We start from the raw sequence: 16,986 nt of genomic DNA, 5'->3' as shown, positions 1-16,986 counted from the left end.
TAGTTTGTTTGTTTGTTTGTTTGTTTGGGGGTTTTGTCCCTATGTCTGATAACTAGTGTCTTTTGCCTTTTCATTCTTATTCTGTTTCTGGGTGCACTTCCTGAGATTAAGTAACAGGCCCCAGAGAGAAACAGAAGAAGAGATTTTTAAAAGTCCATTTAAACAGATGTACTGTGAACTCTTCTTAACAAGTGATAATTTAAAGGAATTTAAAATGCTTTTTTTAAACAAAATATTCTCTTGTTAAATTGGAGGAACACGTCTTAAGGATATCTTACTCTGCTGAATCTATTAGAATATATTCTGCCAACCCCATGGGACTAACAGAGGGGATGAGGCTTCAGCAAGTGAAAAGGAGGAACTGGTGAAAAATACATTTTATCGGCAGGTTTTCTCTGTCTAAACAACATATTGTGGCATATTACACATAATTAGGCACAAAACATCAGCTGCTTTCATTCTCATCTTTAGTGATGTTTAGCAAGCAAACCCCTCTGCTGGGTAATGGAACAGTTTCTGGACTCTTCAGAATGGAAGACATTACTCTGCTTTCATAAAGTGACACTGTTTTCACATAAAAGGTCTGCTGGACTTTAATGTTCACTGTATTTAAATATGCTCAGGCCAAGATTCCTGAACCAATAATGATTTCCTGTTGCTTGCTATTCTTTATTTCCACTGCTAGTGCACTGTTCATTCTTGACTAGATTTTTCCTCTCTAAAATGACCTACTCATTTTCCAAATCAAATATTTCATGCTACAAAGATCTTTCTTTACCTTAAAAATAGTTACTTTCATTATCCACAGTTTCTATCTCATTAAATGCTTGTAGACTTTGATTTTAGAAGCAAAACTAGATTGTCTCTGTCTAAAACACAAGCAGATTCCTGAAATAAATCAGTCTCAGAATTCGTTGACATGAAAAAAGTTTTTAAAAACGATGTATTCCACATGCTGTATATACTTAATGCAACTAAGGACATAAAACAATATTACATGAGAGGTCCTTGTTTAATATGCCCTGCAGCAGCACATAGTGGGTTAAGAGCTGATCACAGTCTCAGTGGCTCATACGCGACTACTCCGCAAACTGGAATCACTTTAAAAGTTTCTTCTTTCAGACACACGCAGCAATACATTGCATCACCTCTTCCCACCCTGCACACGCTGATGAAGCTCTGCTTCTCCACTTGAGAAGATGAGCCTGAGGATGTTAGTCTTGTCCTTTCTGATTGTGCCGTGGACGATCTGTTCAACAGCACAGCGTGATAAAATGGAGTTGCGACCTAGAGGTTTAGCGAGAAGAGTGGAATTTGGAGAAGTGTACCCTGATAATGTTTTCATGGAAGCCAAGAAACCAAAGGTAAGAAGTCTATTGTAATCTATATCTGATACTCCTTTTTATAGTAGAGTTGCTGGTTTTGGCTGCCAAGTCTGTGTCGTTATGTGTTTGCGACAAATTATTTGCAGCCGTTACACAGAGAGAAAAAAAATGTCTGTTTTAGAAAGGAAAGTTTATCAGATTTTCCAAAGTACCTCTTATCATGCCTGTATATCAACGTCTGCCTCACCAATCCATTAAGTACTACAGGGAAAATAGTTCTGCTCCACAAATATAAGTACAGTATGCCAAATATCATAAATCTGGATCCAGGAATGGTATGCAATGGAAAGTGTAATCTGTTAAATTCATAATGGGATTATATCCAACACTCTGCAACAGAAGCAGTCCATTATACTGCAATTAATCTGAAATCAGCAACCAATGACATTCACAGTGAATTCTGAATGCATAATGCAAAAGGTGTACTATAATTTATGGCTTATTTTTGCCTCTCTGGCGATGTAACTCTCCAGAAAAAAGTCATTGCAGCACCAGAAAGTACAGATGATACAGATGACCAAAGCCTGACAGATGACAAAAAAGAAGCAGGTGATTGTTGGATTTACATATAAATTTTTATATAAGTGCCAATGTCTGAGTTTGTAGAGTTTTAAAATCTAAGCACAAAATTTTCTCCCCAGATCTGCCCACTTGTTTGCTGTGTGTGTGTTTGACTGGCTCAGTGTACTGTGAGGAGGTCAGCCCGGAGATGAAAACAGTGCCAGCATTACCAAAAGAAACCACATATCTCTATGCACGCTTCAACAAAATCACTAAAATTACTAACAAGGACTTTGCAGACATTGGTAAGGGTGTAGCTAAAGTAAGCACTGTGTGTAATATCTGGCACTGTCAGTATATTTTAAAATTACGAATTGCTTTTTTCAAAAGGCTTTTTAACACTAACTCTAGTCAGTGTATTAAGGTCTATTAGAGTTTGTAGTCTAGTTTTAGATGTTTTGACCATGACATTGACAGGATTGTTTTTTAACTATATTTTCTAACCAGGACAAAAATGAGCAGTTGCCTTTAGCAAGATATCTAAATAGATCCTACATGTTACTGTATCCTTAAAAACTCAAAATATTCTTAAAAATACATTCCACTGTATGGTCTATGTTTTTTTTTTTTCATTCATATCTATATTTATTGCAGCTACATTGAAAAGGATTGACCTGACTGGCAATCTTATCTCTGAGATAGAGGATGGAGCCTTTTCTAAATTGGTCCAACTGGAGGAACTATCTCTGTCTGAGAACAGACTGGTCAAATTACCAATGTTGCCTCCAAAACTCATCTCACTCAATGCCAATCACAATCAACTCAAAACAAAAGGCATCAAATCAAATACTTTTAAGGTATTGTTAAATAAAAATGTAGTCAATATTTCACGAACAGCTTTGATATTTCACATATGTATGCTCTCTCTCTTGTTATACATCTACTGGAGCAGAAACTCAACAAACTGGCATACCTCTACCTTGGCAACAATGAGCTGGAGGCCATTCCACTACTTCCTGAGAGTCTGTGTATCGTCCATCTACATGTTTGTTTATTATATTTATTCCTACAAATACATAATATGCTTAATGACAGTGGCAAGTAGAGAAATAGTCCAGATTATGTGAGTAAAACAGGTAATCTGGATTATTCTTATACTACAAACTCCCATCCAATCCAACCCCCACCCCAAAACCCCTTAGCCCTTATTTTACGACAACTGCTTTTATAAAGGTTAGGGGATTACTTTTAGGATTTCATTGTGTGTATGATCATTTCAAAGATTTGTTAATTTATACATATTGCAAAATGATATGTTTCTTGTATACAGATCCCAAAATGGTAACTTGTAGATGTCAGCAGGCCTCATGTCTTAAATCTGCAATTTCATATAGGCTTTGTTACCGAAGCAAAAGACATAATAAAATGTTAGATCTGTACTGATCTGTATCTGAATTTTGCAAGCACCATAAAACCTATGTTGTGATTGGTTGACTATAAGGGTGGGAACATTCTGGGAGCATCTCCCCACTCTGTAGTCCATCTGATGCTTTTTTTGTTTTCCTCTCACTCCTTCTAAAGTTGTTTTGGCCCTTAGTGAAACAAGGAGTGAGAACTAGACTGAAATCTCATTTGCTGGTGCATCAATAGTGATAAGAGACACAAGGAAAACTTTCCATCTCAGTGAAATTGCACATCGAGCATGGTGGTTCAGATAAATGGAACCTTAAAGTCAATATACAATAATATACAATTGTCCAAACAAATGAGGGTGAAAGAAGCCATGATTCTCCTTGAATATGGTTATTAAATAAATATAAAAATGAAATAATTATAGAAATGTATCATCTAATTATGCTTTCTAAGTGACATACCCAAGAAGATACAAACAGTAATTTTTAGTCAAATTTAACATCAAGTACAAAAGCTATTTACTAACACTGTTCCCTTACAATTTGTTTGCTATTTTTCTTCTTCCTTCAGAACAATAACATAACCACCTTGACGGATGAAACATTCTGCAAGGGCAATGATACTCACTACATCAGGTACAACATGCTGGAGGTGCGCCTGGATGGGAACCCACTAATCCTGGCTCAGCATCCCAACAGCTTTATCTGCCTGAGATCTCTGCCAATCGGACACTACAAGTGAGCTGGAGAGACACAGGGGAGTCTGTCTAGAAAAAACTCTCTCTGCAACTGTCCAACTGGCAAATGTTGTTACGTTGATGACATTTAGCTGTTATTCCATGCACTTTTATTAATAGCATAAGGCTTTAAAATCTTAATTCAGAGTTTTCCAAGTGGTTATTAGCACAGTTTAAAAGGCATGTGGCATATGGAAAAATATACCATTTTCTCACCATTGATAATGTGTAATCATTTTGCTACCTTTTATTTAACAGGTAAAGATGAGGGCAAGGAATTGTACAACATATGTATTGACAAGGAAGTGGGAAAACTCAATGTTATTACAGTGTTCTGTAATGTAGCAATATTCAAATATTTTAATTGTTAATAAATACATCTTGTTTTCCCATTAGTCTTTCTTTATGTATTTTGTTGTCACTCGTTTGACAAACAATTACAGCTACGTGAACAAAAGCCTCCGATGCACCACCCACTCGAGTCTCATCATTACGCATCATTTCGTTCTGCATACATCCAAATTTTAGTGAAAATATTCCTAATGTTTATTTGGGTTGTGTCGTAGCAAGTACAATCAGTCTCTCGTCAAATTTCTTCTGGTACTCCCTCTCTGAGCGTTTTCTTCTGTAGACATCGTCTGGAAAAATATATATATATTTCATCATTGATGCAACAAGTTTGGCTCCGACTTCAGTTTACCACACGTGTTAATTTTGGGCTACAGTGACGTGACTTTAATTTGCGAGAAAATGTTTTAAAATGTAGCTACTGTGTGTTTTTTGTGAGCGTGAATATGTCAATATGGACTTGCATTATTTAAATTAATCAGGCAAGTATTGACACAGCGCAATCGCACTCCAATACGTAAAAATACAAGGTGACTCCATAATGGATGGGCTTTCATCGCTAGCTACTTACAAAACGTCTCTCTTCCTATTCTCACGTTTATCATCACCCATTCCATAACACCACCGAGGCAAAAAAATACTGGCAAAAATCTGTAAATTCCAAAGCGTTGTTTTCCTGGTACAAGACTCAAGAGCTTTTTAATGGGTTTACTCCTTCTATACATGTCTACGAATTCGAAAGATCTCACTTTTCCACAACGAAGCGCTCTAGTGAAATTCGCTGCTTATGTGCCACAAAAGACTATTTCTGTTGAAATTCAATTACACTGTAACATCTTTAAGGCTTTCCTGTGGCCTCCAAGAAACGCATGTACCTCGGCGGCTGACATTGTAGAAAAACATGGCGGCGTAAACGTTACGGGCAGCGTTCATAGGTCAATAAACAAGGACTCTACCAAGTATTATTTAGAGAGGGGGAACATGTTTCAGGGAAAAAAAAGCACCAATTGTATTTGTCAAACCACAGATATTACCGCATGGAAGCGCTTCCTTTGCTTAAATTACTTATCAATTGCAGTCCAAGGGAAGTTTGTTGTATATTCTCCGACCAAAATATTGCACGTAAATTACAAATAACCTTTTCAACTTTGACTGCGCTAGTAACGTCCTATTTGTAATTACTTTGTCACTTTTTATACAGGACAAAATAAAATGGGATTCCCATTTTTGACATACTGAAATTTTAATACTTTGGGTATATGTTAAAACATGCATCATATCAACACCTTTGATGTTGCACATAGTGCACAATGTTTTGTGCAACATTTGTGGTTTATTTTTGCTAAATGATTGACAAAACCATGTTTATTTGTACCAAAACATGTTTGTTGTGTGTTTCTGGGAGTTTAAGAATCCTCTAAAGGACAAATGAATTTAATCTTGTCCTAGTCTTTTTCACTACATAGAATGACTAAACAAATCTTTGACTTCAATAATGAGTTGCTTGATGAGCCCCTTTATATTTACTTCTTTTCCCCTTCATAAAGGAGTTTGGTCACACACCAAACAATGAAATACACAATTATAGCAAGAACATTAGCAGCAGCCAAATGAGAAAGGTAACAGTTTTAACTCTGGGCATAGTCAGTCTTCTACTTTATAAGCCAGCCTGCAGAAAGTCCAGTGATGCTCCACTGTGTTCTCGTTGGCACGCTCACTCATGTGGTGAACCCGTGTATTTCGGATTGTGAACCCCTGTTTAGTGATGTAGTCCATGAGATGTACCCTGAGAGACACCTCTTGATGGTAGTCGCATGGTCCGAATGTGAAGGACACCTGGCAGTCTCTCGTGTCCATCATGTGTTTGTTCCATTTAGTAAAGTTGTTAGAGATTCCCTCAAGCAGGGCGTGAACCTTGGTTGTTATGGTTAACTGTGTGATGATGACAGCTACTGGGTTTGAATACTTAGAGAGTTTGCGAGTACTAGACAGCTCCACCACTTGTTCAAACGTGTCCAGAGAGTACAGCGGTTTTGGATCATTAAGGCATTGTATTAGGGGCTCAATCTGATAAAAGTCGGCTTCTTTACGCAAGAGATCCATCTCCATGAAGTCGCCTGGTAGAGTGAGCTCAGATGTGCGCAGGAAGTTCAATATGTAGCGGAAAAGGGTTCCATCCCGGTCAATGAAGTAGTTGCCTTGAGCATCCCGTGTGGTAGGAAAGTCACCACGGAACATGGCCCCCAGCATGGAGTCTGGGTAACGCTGAAGGGTGGAGATTGAGGTGGTGTAGAGATGACCTCCAACATTTAATGTAATTGGGTGAGTCATCTATAAAAGATGATGGAAAACTACTGAAGACAAGCACATAACAGACATAGGATCATTTCAACAACGTATATAATTTCTATATATTTTAAAACAGTAACATTTTAGACTTATATACACATTTTAAAACTTACCCCATGCCCCCAGTCTCCATTATCCATTTGATAAAAATATCTAGAGCGGTCGGGCAGAGAGAAAATTCAGGTAATCGAGATCATTGCAAGTGTCTCTGGTAATGGTTAATCTGCAGAGGGACACACGTTACGGTACAGCCAATACAGAAAGTGGTAAATAACATACATTAACAACTCAGGCAGGTTTATCATTTATATTACGACGCCATAAACGCAGACGAGGAAAGGACAGAGTGAAACAAAACAACACAACCGTAGATCAGTACTGCGGATATCGCCGTGTACATCTTAACTACGAAGCTAGCTAACCTAGCTAACCAAACCGAAGCGTTTAGTACAGTCGTCATGTAGCGTACAATCCTAACTATGAGTGTTTGGAAAGTCATATTTTACCTGTTAACTGATTGTACTTAATTTAACTAGTCATAGATGTTTACATCCTACACATTTCTGCATTTTACATTACTAACCTAGCTACCTTACTAGCTAATTAGCTAGCTAGCCATGGCCATTGCTAGGGCCCGTTAAGGGTGGCTAGTACTAGTAGCTGCAGATATTACTACAGCTAATGTTAGTTTCCTCCCAGCAGTCGTGGAAATTACAAATAAATGAATGGGAAAAAATACATTGTTCCGTACAGACAAACGGATATAAATCAACCAAGTTACCATTATCTTACCGACTTCCAGTGCTTGATGTTTAAATTAAAAACAACCCAGGGACGTCCAGGACTGACAATGCATTGCAGCAATAGGTTAATATGCAGGTCAGGTCTGATGGTGTGAATCCCGTAGTGCAGAATACGGATTAACTGCAGCTCAGTCAGTTCATGCCACCATCATTTAAATGAATTGAAAATGTTGGCGTTTGAAATAGCACAATACACCAAACATATCTTTACTGAGGAATATTAAAGCTGAAAAACAAGAAATATATCAAAAAAAGGAGACCACCAAATATAAGCAAGTGAGATATCACGTATGGTACAGCGCACTATATATCCTTATGGGCTATTTTGTGGAATACACATGGCGATACACATATTTAATTTTAAACAATCCACACGCTACATGTAAAATGCTATTTTAGTAAAAGTGAACCACGGGCAAATTTATATTATTTACTGGATAGGATCTTATTGCCTTGTCTTAGCATGTTCCAAAATTTTGTTCAGAATTTCTTCTGGGTTGTGGCACTGTCCTTCTCTGCTGAGAGATGAGAAGCTCTTAAGATGAGTTGGGCTGTGCGCCGTGTTTCTCCAAAAGATCCACACAACAACCTGGCACGGCCTCGGCAAGCATTGATGCCCCAGACACATCCACGACCTGCATGTAAATAAAATCAGGGTGTGTGGTTTGTTTGTATGGATTGGGTTTTGTTTGTTTACTTGTTTGTAGTTAAAAGTAGAATTTCTGACTTAATTAGCTACCAAAATATTCAAACACATTTCATATAGCTACTTATTTCTGTGCACTCATACCTGGTCCTGCTTACCTTGGATGGCTTGAAAAAGTGGTTTTCAGGTGCAGGTGTTTGTGTAAGGCGTATTTTGACTTCTGTCCAATAATCTCCATGAAAACTACATAATTCTTAAAGGTTAAACATATAAGTACTGTATATCTGTTTAACTTAGAACAGCTTGTAATTATGCCAAGAAATACATTTAATACAGTAAAGTGTGTTAACACTCACCTTCATGATAAAAGCCATTGTGTGCAATTCGTAGATCCAACAGTCCTTGGAAAATTTGAACATTTTTGGACACTTTGGAAATTCAGAATAAACGTAATGAAATGTAAAAGCCAAGCCAACACAAAAAAACCTCTAAACCAACAAAAAACTCTTTGAGTGTAGACACAGCACAGACCTGCTGGGGAACTCTAAGCCATACATGGGAGCATAGCTGGAGCGTGCGCTGCATCTCCTCTGGTGAGGGACACGCAGAGCGGACTCATTACACTCCAGCTCTCACAGCTGGCTATCAAACAGTCTTGCAAGGGCACTTTAGACCTGCAGCAATAAGCTTTGTAAGGTTTTAGGTGTATTCTTGTTATATATTGTATATTCATAGAAAATCTCCTAAGCTTAATGAGGGTGAAAACTCTATTCAGGTCATATGTATTGTATTTGTATTACATTTTATGGATTACATTTTATGTAACAAAGTTGGGCTAAGACTAACCAGTGGGACAGATGAGGTCAAACTACAGAGATCAGAGGGGTAGCAGGCCACATATACTCCCGCTACATTTCCTCCCATTGAGGTGCCCACCATATGAAATGGTTTCCTGTTCAGCTGAACAGTTTCTACAAACTTAGAGATATTCATGGATTGTGTGCAGTCCAAATCACGGTGTTGCAAAAGCAAATGTGCACCTATAAGACCCTGATGCATTAGTTAAGAGTTCAAATCAGATATATATGTTGGGTATCATTTTGGTCTGCAAGCTGTAGCAATAGTACAAATGCAAACATGCTTACCTGTCTTATTCTCCTAACCTGATCTTGGACAGAATGGTCTTCTACATTGGTGCGTGTGGTACCCTCATGTCCTGGCATGTCCACACACGGAAGGTGGAGATGTTTTGGAAGGTACTGTGCAGAAGTAAGATGCAATATCTTATAACCCAATTTCCATGATCTTTGATAAAATAATGAAGAAGAACTTTAAATGTGTGTGCAATACACACCTCAAACACAGATAGCCATGCATCTTTGTGCACATAAGTCATGCAGCAAGAGTTTGGAAGGCCTGAAGCCAGGCCTCCCTCTGTAAGAGTAACAGAAATGATACCCCCCACAGTCACGAGGGTGCGCCTCCAGTACCTGGGCACATACAAGGTCTTACTGGATTGGCTGCAGGGATATGAAATATATTAAATAAATATGAACAAAGTTGCATTGAAAAGTGCACCCCCAGAATGTAGAGAGAAAACAAGCTTACAGTGCAGTGAGTTTATTTACCAGTAATAAACTGATGAGGAATGAAGGCCATGACATAAAGGATGCCATGAAAAGTAAAAGAGGAACAGCCAGCGTCCAGACAGCAATGGAAAATAACGTCATCACATGCGGAGCCATGGCTGCAAAGCATCTGGCTGCAGGCAGTGAGATCTCCAACAACAAACCAAAGTGCAACTGGTGAAACATTCCCTCCCAGGAAGATGTTTAGACTTGTGTTATGTCAGGGAAACAATAAGAATTTTAAATGCCACAGATCTATTTCATTGTGAGAATGCAGATACTAGCAGTCAGATTAGAGTGTGATACACAATGGGGGAAGGTTGTCTGCATCTCTCAGACTAATCAATAAACCAATTTTTTGGATCATGGAAACAAAACATGGAGTGTTTATGAAGTTATATGCAGTCTAATGAATAGAACAATCTAATGAAAGGAAAACAAATAAGGGGAAAAGAAAAACACTTTACTGCAACACAAGTAAATTCACTTACTCAAGCTTAGTTAAAAAATGAATAATCTTTAATCACTGCACAGTCAATACATTTTTAACGTACTTGTTTGTGTTATTCCCAGATGGATTTGATATGGATCAGTTTGAGCTGTTATCACCAGTCCTACATCACTTGGATAACAAATAGAGTTTCCAATCAGCTATCATAATGTCTCTTTTTCCTCATCCCTCTTCATGTTCTGGATCCTTGTCATGATGTCAAACAAGGAAACGAGAACATCCGAGACGAATGTGTACAGGGGCCTTTGTGTTGTCCTCACAGAAACACATTTACACTGATTAGTTCAAAACAGTTCAGCTGAGCAAATACTTAGACCCCACAATCTTGTATTTGGTTAAACATTTAAGCAATGTTAAGCAATCAGATACATTCACACACACAATCTAATATCTTTTTGTAAACTATATGAGGTGTAACAATACTAATAATTATTGTGTGGACTTGGTGTACTTGGTACAAGTACTTGGTTTTTAGATATGTTTGTGATTTTTTATTAACAGTATTAACATATTCATGCTTGATTTTTTATTAATTACACCATATCAATATTTTCTGTCTGCATTTACAATGTAAACCTTGCAGATAACCTGAAAGTAAATAAAACTGAAAGAGAATGAAACAAGAAAACAAACAAAAAACATAATCGCTAAGTTAATATGTAATATACATATAATAAACCTTTGTATTTCATTTTGACCATCATACCCTACATAACATAAAAATATCCCTTTTCAAAAGAACTTTCACAGGTGCAAACCTCAAGAACTGACCAGGATGTTATATGAATTGATTTCTAGTTTTGGCTGCATGATCATGGTATATTGATAGTGGAAGCAGCAGTAAATCTGATTTTTCATTTGGAATAGATACTCATAATTCATCCATAAGATTTTAATTAGCTGTTTTTAAATAACACCTATATACTGGGCCTGGAGGATTTTGAAGACTTTAGGTATAATATTAGCCAGTGATTTATTTGCAGGATGAAGTGAGTGCATCCATTCTCTGGAGAGATGTAACATCAGCAAAGGCATCATCTATGACTTATGCAGGAAATTCACAGTTCTGAAAAATTTTACATTTTCCATATGTTTCTGGAGAAAGTCATAATTCTTGCTGTAAATGTGTTCAGGGGATGAGTAAGGGAGTTTTTTTCAGGAATTTTAAGAGTCAGATGGCTTATATATATATATATATATATATATATATATATATATATATATATATATATATATATATATATATATATATATATATATATATATATATAAAATCTCTTCTTTTGTTTAAATCTTTATGTGCAGAGCATTACATTTACCAATAATAAATACACAATTCTGACCCTAACCTACTTTTTTTAAATGCCATTGTTTAATTCACCAACTTAACTGATATTTTTCAATTTGTGGTTCATACAAAGATGGTTGGAAAGCTTTAAAGCAGTTTCTTGATGCAAAAGCTGAGAAGAATCCTCTCACGGATATTCTTTCCAAATTCCACCCGGCATAACATGATTTTACTCCCTGGAAGCCCTTAGCACAGTGGATGAAGGACCTTTGTTCAAAACCTCGCATTCCTCTGTAAACCTTGTGTACTACACTTCAATACACAATTGTGTGAAAAATGTTTGTCCCCGTCCTGATATCTTATTTTTTTGCATGTTTGTCACACTTAAATGTTTCAGATCATCAAACAAATTTAAATATTAGACAAAGATAATACAAGTAAACACAAAATGCAGTTTTTAAATGAAGGTTTTTATTATTAAGGGGAAAAAAAAATCAAAACCTACATGGCCTTGTGTGAAAAAGTGATTGCTGCCTAAACCTAATAACTGTTTGGGCCACCCTTAGAAGCAATTACTGCAATCAAGCATTTGCAATAACTGGCAATAAGTCTTCTACAGCGCTATGGAGGAATTTTGGCCCACTCATCAAGCAGATTTGTTAACCTGGGCACACTGGAGGGTTTTCAAGCATGAACCGCCTTTTTAAGGTCATGCTACAGTATCTCAATCAGATTCAGGTCAGGACATTGACTAGGCCACTCCAAAGTCTTCATTTTGATTTTCTTAAGTCATTCAGAGGTGGACTTGCTGGTGTGTTTTGGATCATTGTCCTGCTGCAGAACCCAAGTGCGCTTCAGCTTGAGGTCATGAACAGATGGCTGGACAGTCTCCTTCAGGAGTTTTTGGTAGACAGCAGAATTCATGGTTCCATCTCCACAGCAAGTCTTCCAGGTCCTGAAGCAGCAAAACAACCCCAGACCATCACACTACCACCACCATATTTTACTGTTGGTATGTATGGTGTTCCTTTTCTGAAACACTGTGTTACTTTTATGCCAGATGTAATGGGACATACACCTTCCAAAAAGCTCAACTTTTGTCTCATCAGTCCACAGAGTATTTTCCCAAAAGTCTTGGGGATCATCAAGAGGTTTTCTGGCAAAACTGAGACGAGCCTTTATGTTCTTTTTGCTCAGCAGTGGTTTTTGTCTTGGAACTCTGCCATGCAGGCCATTTTTGCCCAGTCTCTGACTTATGGTGGAGTCATGAACACTGACCTTAACTAAGGCAAGTGAGGCCTGCAGTTCTTTGGATGTTGTTGTGGGGTCTTTTGGGGTCTCTTGGATGATTCATCGCTCTTGGGGTAATTTTGGTCAGCCGGCTACTCCTACGGAGGTTCACCACTGTTCCATGTTTTTCACCATTTGTGGATAATGGCTCTCACTGTGGTTTGCTTGAGTCCCAAAGCTTTAGAAATGGCTGTATAACCTTTTCCAGACTGATAGAGCTCAATTACTGTTCCTGAATTTCTTTGGATTGCAGCATGCCATCTAGCTTTTGAGGGTCTCTTGGTCTACTTCACTTTGTCAGGCAGGTCCTATTTAAGTGATTTCTTGATTGAGAACGGGTGTGGTAGTAATCAGGCCTGGGTGTGGCTAGAGAAATTGAACTCAGCTTTCCAAAGATGTGATAAACCACAGTTAATTTATGTTTTAACAGGGGGGACGACTCACTTTTTTACTCAGGGCCATGTAGGTTTGGATTTTTTTCCCCCCTTAAATTTGATGATCTGAAGCATTTAAGTGTGACAAACATGCAAAAAAAAAAAAAAAAAGTATCAGGAAAGAGGCAAACACTTTTTCACGCCACTGTATATTGTATATACTCATCATTCCTTAAGACACAAGATACTGAAATACTTCAGGTGGGGAACTGAGAAATTCCAGATGAAAGATGCTGGCCACACTAGACGCTGCGTAAGGGCTCCTGCCTGTCGCTGCGATCATGGCCTCTGCTGCTGTTCCTGAAAAAGTGACTACTTCAGTAGATGTCTTCTCAAAATCTCTTCCTGTAATAAAGGATCAATTCCCTGTGTTAACTGGATGCTGTTGGTATTGTGAATGATTTGTGCATTAAAGCTCATGTTCATCCAGGTATCTTGCACTCTAAGCTGGCTTCCTTTCCTGTACTGCCTCATGAGTGTCTTCTGGTACTGAGCGGTGCTGTTTCTCATTAGCCTGCTTCAGCAAAGAAAGTACTGAAAAACCTGCCATCATTTCACTTTTATTCTCTTAATCCATTCAAATTCAATGACAAAGTGCTGTTCCATACCCCAAAAACGATAAGAAAACTAATTTGTGAATGAATATGGAGATAAGAACTGTAGCTGTGATCTTTTACAAGGGACATGCTTAGCAGATAATTTAACCGAAATATTGTAGGTGACTGGGTCCTGAAGCAGATCCATTTTCACATGATGATCTTAGGATCTTATCTACTCTTTTACCTGTTAACATATACCACTTCCATTGAGCAAACCAGTGTCCTCCTATACAATGTCTACAATAAAGTCTGCTCTGCTACACAGTTTTCTATAGGCTGCCACTGGAGTTTAGCCTAACAAGTGCGTCAGACTGTCCTGGAGCTAATGAAGAATAGCAGAGTCAGGGGCTGAGAACAATCAAATTTTGCTGGATCTGGTTCTTGTAATCACATGGAGCCATCTTTATTAGTCCAACAATGTACTTTTGCTTTGGACGCTTCCTCAGCTGTGAAGGCTCTCTGAGGAAGTGACAAAGACTCTGCGTATCATACTGCAGCTCTGTCATAATGCCACCTGGTGGTGAAATATGATAATTGACGAATACTTTTCCTGTGACGTTGAATCGTAATTCTACAAAAACCCAGAAAAGAGATTAACGTCATTGTGTTATGGTAAACCATTACAGTTCCTACATAATTTATATAATAATATAAGAGTGAAATAAGGTTTGCTGCTTATTAATGGATGAATCCTTATGGTAAATTTGAACAGATTCCATTTAGGAGACATAATACTGGTTAAAAATAAAAACGTGAAATGTGTTACCAGTCTGTATATCATATCCAAGGCCTAAACTGGATAAAAGATTAAATGTACTGTTTAATCTTGTTATAGTTATAGTTATAGTTATAGTCTTACCTACTAAATACATTTTCATATCTGACCAGTAAGGACTAAGAGCCTCCCACACAGGACATGTAAACCACAGGATAGGTTCCATCATCACTGATGATACACTGGGACACTTCATTGTACCTAAAGCACAAAAAAGCATTAAGGAAAAATATCCACATTTTATTGATTTACTTCTACTAAAAAACCATTAAAAGGAGCTTTCTCCCTATCGCTTTTCACTACAGCTAATTAGAGACTGTCATTTCTCCAGTGCCTCTAATAATAATGAACTTTTAAGCAGTGTTTGCATGGCTGCCGACTCCACAGCAGGTCCAGATATACCCACCTTATTCTATATTCTTTGTCATGATCCTTTTTTTGAATTAGCAGTAGGCTGTTCACAAAACCTGAAGAAGCTGCACTTGATTCCCTAATGGAGTGCATTTACTGCAAATTAAATTTTAATCTTATAAATGGCCTTCAAATGATTATTATTTTAATCAGAGTGGCAGGCAATACTTTATCTGCAGTATGAGTCATCCGTAGCATATTTAACCATGAAAGTGTCTTCTCTGCCATCTTTCACTTCAAGCTGTTGCATGAGACTTGCCACCACACAAAACACAGTGAATTCAAGTTTGTGTTGAAGAAAAAAAAAACATGTTTGAACGCAAACAGTTCTCGCCATCTTGGCTCAGAATGCATACAACATGTGATGCATCTCCTGACCTGTTGCAGTCTATTGTGGAGGTCTGGGGATTCTAAGTACAAAACCCTGAATTCAGGGCTAATCCACTGACCTTTGTCTATTTCATCACTTCAGTAGTTGGAATTCAGCCTTTGCGACACAAATGATGCATAAAGATTTTACCCGTTTCCATTTAGATTTTACTGCAGAATATTTCTAAAGAGAAGGCATGCTAATGCATAAGATGGTCCTTTCTTCTATCAGTATCAGGTGTAGGCAACACCTGAAAGGACTCAGTGAAATGGATAGGATAAAACTATGCCTTTGTACAGATATTAGAGTTGCACTCTTCATACTTGCAGTATCTGTCCTGCCTCAGACTTTACTAGCAGTGTCTCTGTAAGGCAAACCAAAGCAAAATATATTTATATAGAGCATTTAACACAACCATGGTTGACCAAAGTGCTGAACAGGATTATTATTTAAATTATCTTAAAATAAGACAATCATAACAGTAAAAGCTAAATCTTTAAACATCAACCTCAGCCAACACTGAAGGCAAAAGGGCTCAAGCACTGCTGTACAGATAACAAGGACAGAGGGATCAGGAGCAGAATCTGCAGATTAGACTCTGTAGATTAGACTCTGCAGATTAGACTCTGTAGATTCCCTAATTTGTCCTATTACCTATTCAATGGGAGAACAAGAGCTCAAAGTACATACGTCACAGTATTTGTACATGCAAAAAGAGTAACTTAATATATATATGACAGTTAAACAATATTATGGCCATAGATTCTGGGTTTCCTGTTTGGCTGAAGTCTGTTGTGAAAAATGAGAACATATCCCTGTGTCCAGGCTCAGCCCAGTAACTGTTATATTTATGAATTCTTCTGTGGGAAACACTTGAAACCCAACGAGCCTGTAAAGTAATAGAACGTAATAGAATGTGAAATTCGCCTTTTACTCAGTGTTTAAAAAATAAATAGCTGCTTTTCAGAAAAGCTGTCTTGTTTATTATCTGTAATTACTGTCTCACTTGCAGAAGAACTTCTCTTCCAGTAGGTTAACCACATACACGTGCAACCAATTTTAGCCATCCAGGTGCAACCAATTTTGTTCACCCGGGCTGTGCCTCCTCCCTCTAAACAATGCATGGCCACACTCTGCAGACATACATACCTTTAGAGCAATCATAGCTGTAGGCATTTCCTGTTGTGCTGCAGTGCATTGTAAAGGTCTGAGGACCGTGGGCACAAATCCCAGACTCTCATGCTTCTAATACCTTCACCGTAGTCATATAATCTGTAGGGAACACTCTGAACTTGAATGAACTATCAAACTTTTTTAAAAATCTTTATTTTACTTTCTTTTTTTTAAACTAAACTTTGCATGTACAGTCTTGACATTGTTTATAACTAGTTAAGAACACTGCTCAAAGGGATTTTTACTGAAACTATCAAAACAAAATCTTTGTCAAGAAAATTCACCATAAACTTTTAGCCTCTTTAGTGTATTGATCAACACATATT

At 37.6% G+C, this 16,986-nt stretch overlaps 4 protein-coding genes across 10 annotated transcripts; 1 reads left to right on the top strand and 3 right to left on the bottom strand.

Annotated features, from left to right (window-relative positions):
• The first annotated feature begins 1,064 nt into the window (after nt 1-1,064).
• Nucleotides 1,065-4,430, top strand: ognb (osteoglycin, paralog b). The gene is made up of 7 exons (XM_026998118.3): nt 1,065-1,364; nt 1,859-1,934; nt 2,027-2,191; nt 2,541-2,743; nt 2,839-2,931; nt 3,870-4,036; nt 4,294-4,430. Exons 1-7 carry the CDS (start codon nt 1,200-1,202, stop codon nt 4,295-4,297), a joined length of 873 nt encoding a protein of 290 aa, XP_026853919.2. The 5' UTR covers nt 1,065-1,199; the 3' UTR covers nt 4,298-4,430.
• Nucleotides 4,258-5,299, bottom strand: uqcc5 (ubiquinol-cytochrome c reductase complex assembly factor 5). The gene is made up of 2 exons (XM_026998123.3): nt 4,955-5,299; nt 4,258-4,673 (listed from the first exon to the last, which is right to left on the bottom strand). The coding sequence occupies exons 1-2, from the start codon at nt 5,106-5,108 to the stop codon at nt 4,582-4,584; spliced, it is 246 nt and encodes an 81-aa protein (XP_026853924.2). The 5' UTR covers nt 5,109-5,299; the 3' UTR covers nt 4,258-4,581.
• A 308-nt stretch (nt 5,300-5,607) lies between these two features.
• Nucleotides 5,608-7,764, bottom strand: kctd6b (potassium channel tetramerization domain containing 6b). 7 transcript variants are annotated; one of them, XM_026998093.3, is made up of 3 exons: nt 7,514-7,764; nt 6,846-6,885; nt 5,608-6,714 (listed from the first exon to the last, which is right to left on the bottom strand). In XM_026998093.3, the coding sequence occupies exons 2-3, from the start codon at nt 6,870-6,872 to the stop codon at nt 6,028-6,030; spliced, it is 714 nt and encodes a 237-aa protein (XP_026853894.1). In that variant the 5' UTR covers nt 6,873-6,885; nt 7,514-7,764; the 3' UTR covers nt 5,608-6,027. The 7 variants fall into 7 exon arrangements, with proteins under 7 accessions (XP_026853894.1, XP_026853899.1, XP_081563070.1 ...); XM_026998098.3 differs by having other exon boundaries at nt 5,608-6,737; nt 7,525-7,764; XM_081706944.1 differs by having other exon boundaries at nt 5,608-6,734; nt 7,525-7,764.
• Nucleotides 7,765-8,071: 307 nt separating this feature from the next.
• On the bottom strand, nt 8,072-9,926 carry abhd6b (abhydrolase domain containing 6, acylglycerol lipase b). Its single transcript, XM_035522252.2, is given in 14 exon segments — nt 8,072-8,170; nt 8,326-8,356; nt 8,358-8,424; nt 8,538-8,609; nt 8,709-8,777; nt 8,780-8,832; nt 8,834-8,868; nt 9,028-9,159; nt 9,327-9,440; nt 9,536-9,569; nt 9,571-9,652; nt 9,655-9,671; nt 9,810-9,821; nt 9,823-9,926. Coding segments are annotated over 14 exon segments (921 nt in total).
• Nucleotides 9,927-16,986: the final 7,060 nt, after the last annotated feature.

The sequence above is a fragment of the Electrophorus electricus genome, chromosome 24, assembly GCF_041902795.1.
Source record: "Electrophorus electricus isolate QZ-2024a chromosome 24, ASM4190279v1, whole genome shotgun sequence".
NCBI lineage: Eukaryota > Metazoa > Chordata > Actinopteri > Gymnotiformes > Gymnotidae > Electrophorus > Electrophorus electricus.
Note: the sequence above shows the minus strand (reverse complement) of the source record. Positions and strands in the feature narration are given on the sequence as shown.

Bases quoted from the DNA above. Each gene is read 5' to 3' on its own strand.
- kctd6b (XM_026998093.3), bottom strand. From the start codon at position 6,872: ATGGATAATGGAGACTGGGGGCATGGG. The intron at 6,715-6,845 runs GTAAGTTTTAAA...CATCTTTTATAG, and splicing joins ATGGAGACTGGGGGCATGGG to ATGACTCACCCAATTACATT.
- uqcc5 (XM_026998123.3), bottom strand. From the start codon at position 5,108: ATGTATAGAAGGAGTAAACCCATTAAAAAGCTCTTGAGTCTTGTACCA. The intron at 4,674-4,954 runs GTAAGTAGCTAG...ATATTTTTCCAG, and splicing joins AATAGGAAGAGAGACGTTTT to ACGATGTCTACAGAAGAAAA.
- ognb (XM_026998118.3), top strand. From the start codon at position 1,200: ATGAGCCTGAGGATGTTAGTCTTGTCCTTTCTGATTGTGCCGTGGACG. The intron at 2,192-2,540 runs GTAAGGGTGTAG...TATTTATTGCAG, and splicing joins CAAGGACTTTGCAGACATTG to CTACATTGAAAAGGATTGAC. The intron at 2,744-2,838 runs GTATTGTTAAAT...CTACTGGAGCAG, and splicing joins TCAAATCAAATACTTTTAAG to AAACTCAACAAACTGGCATA.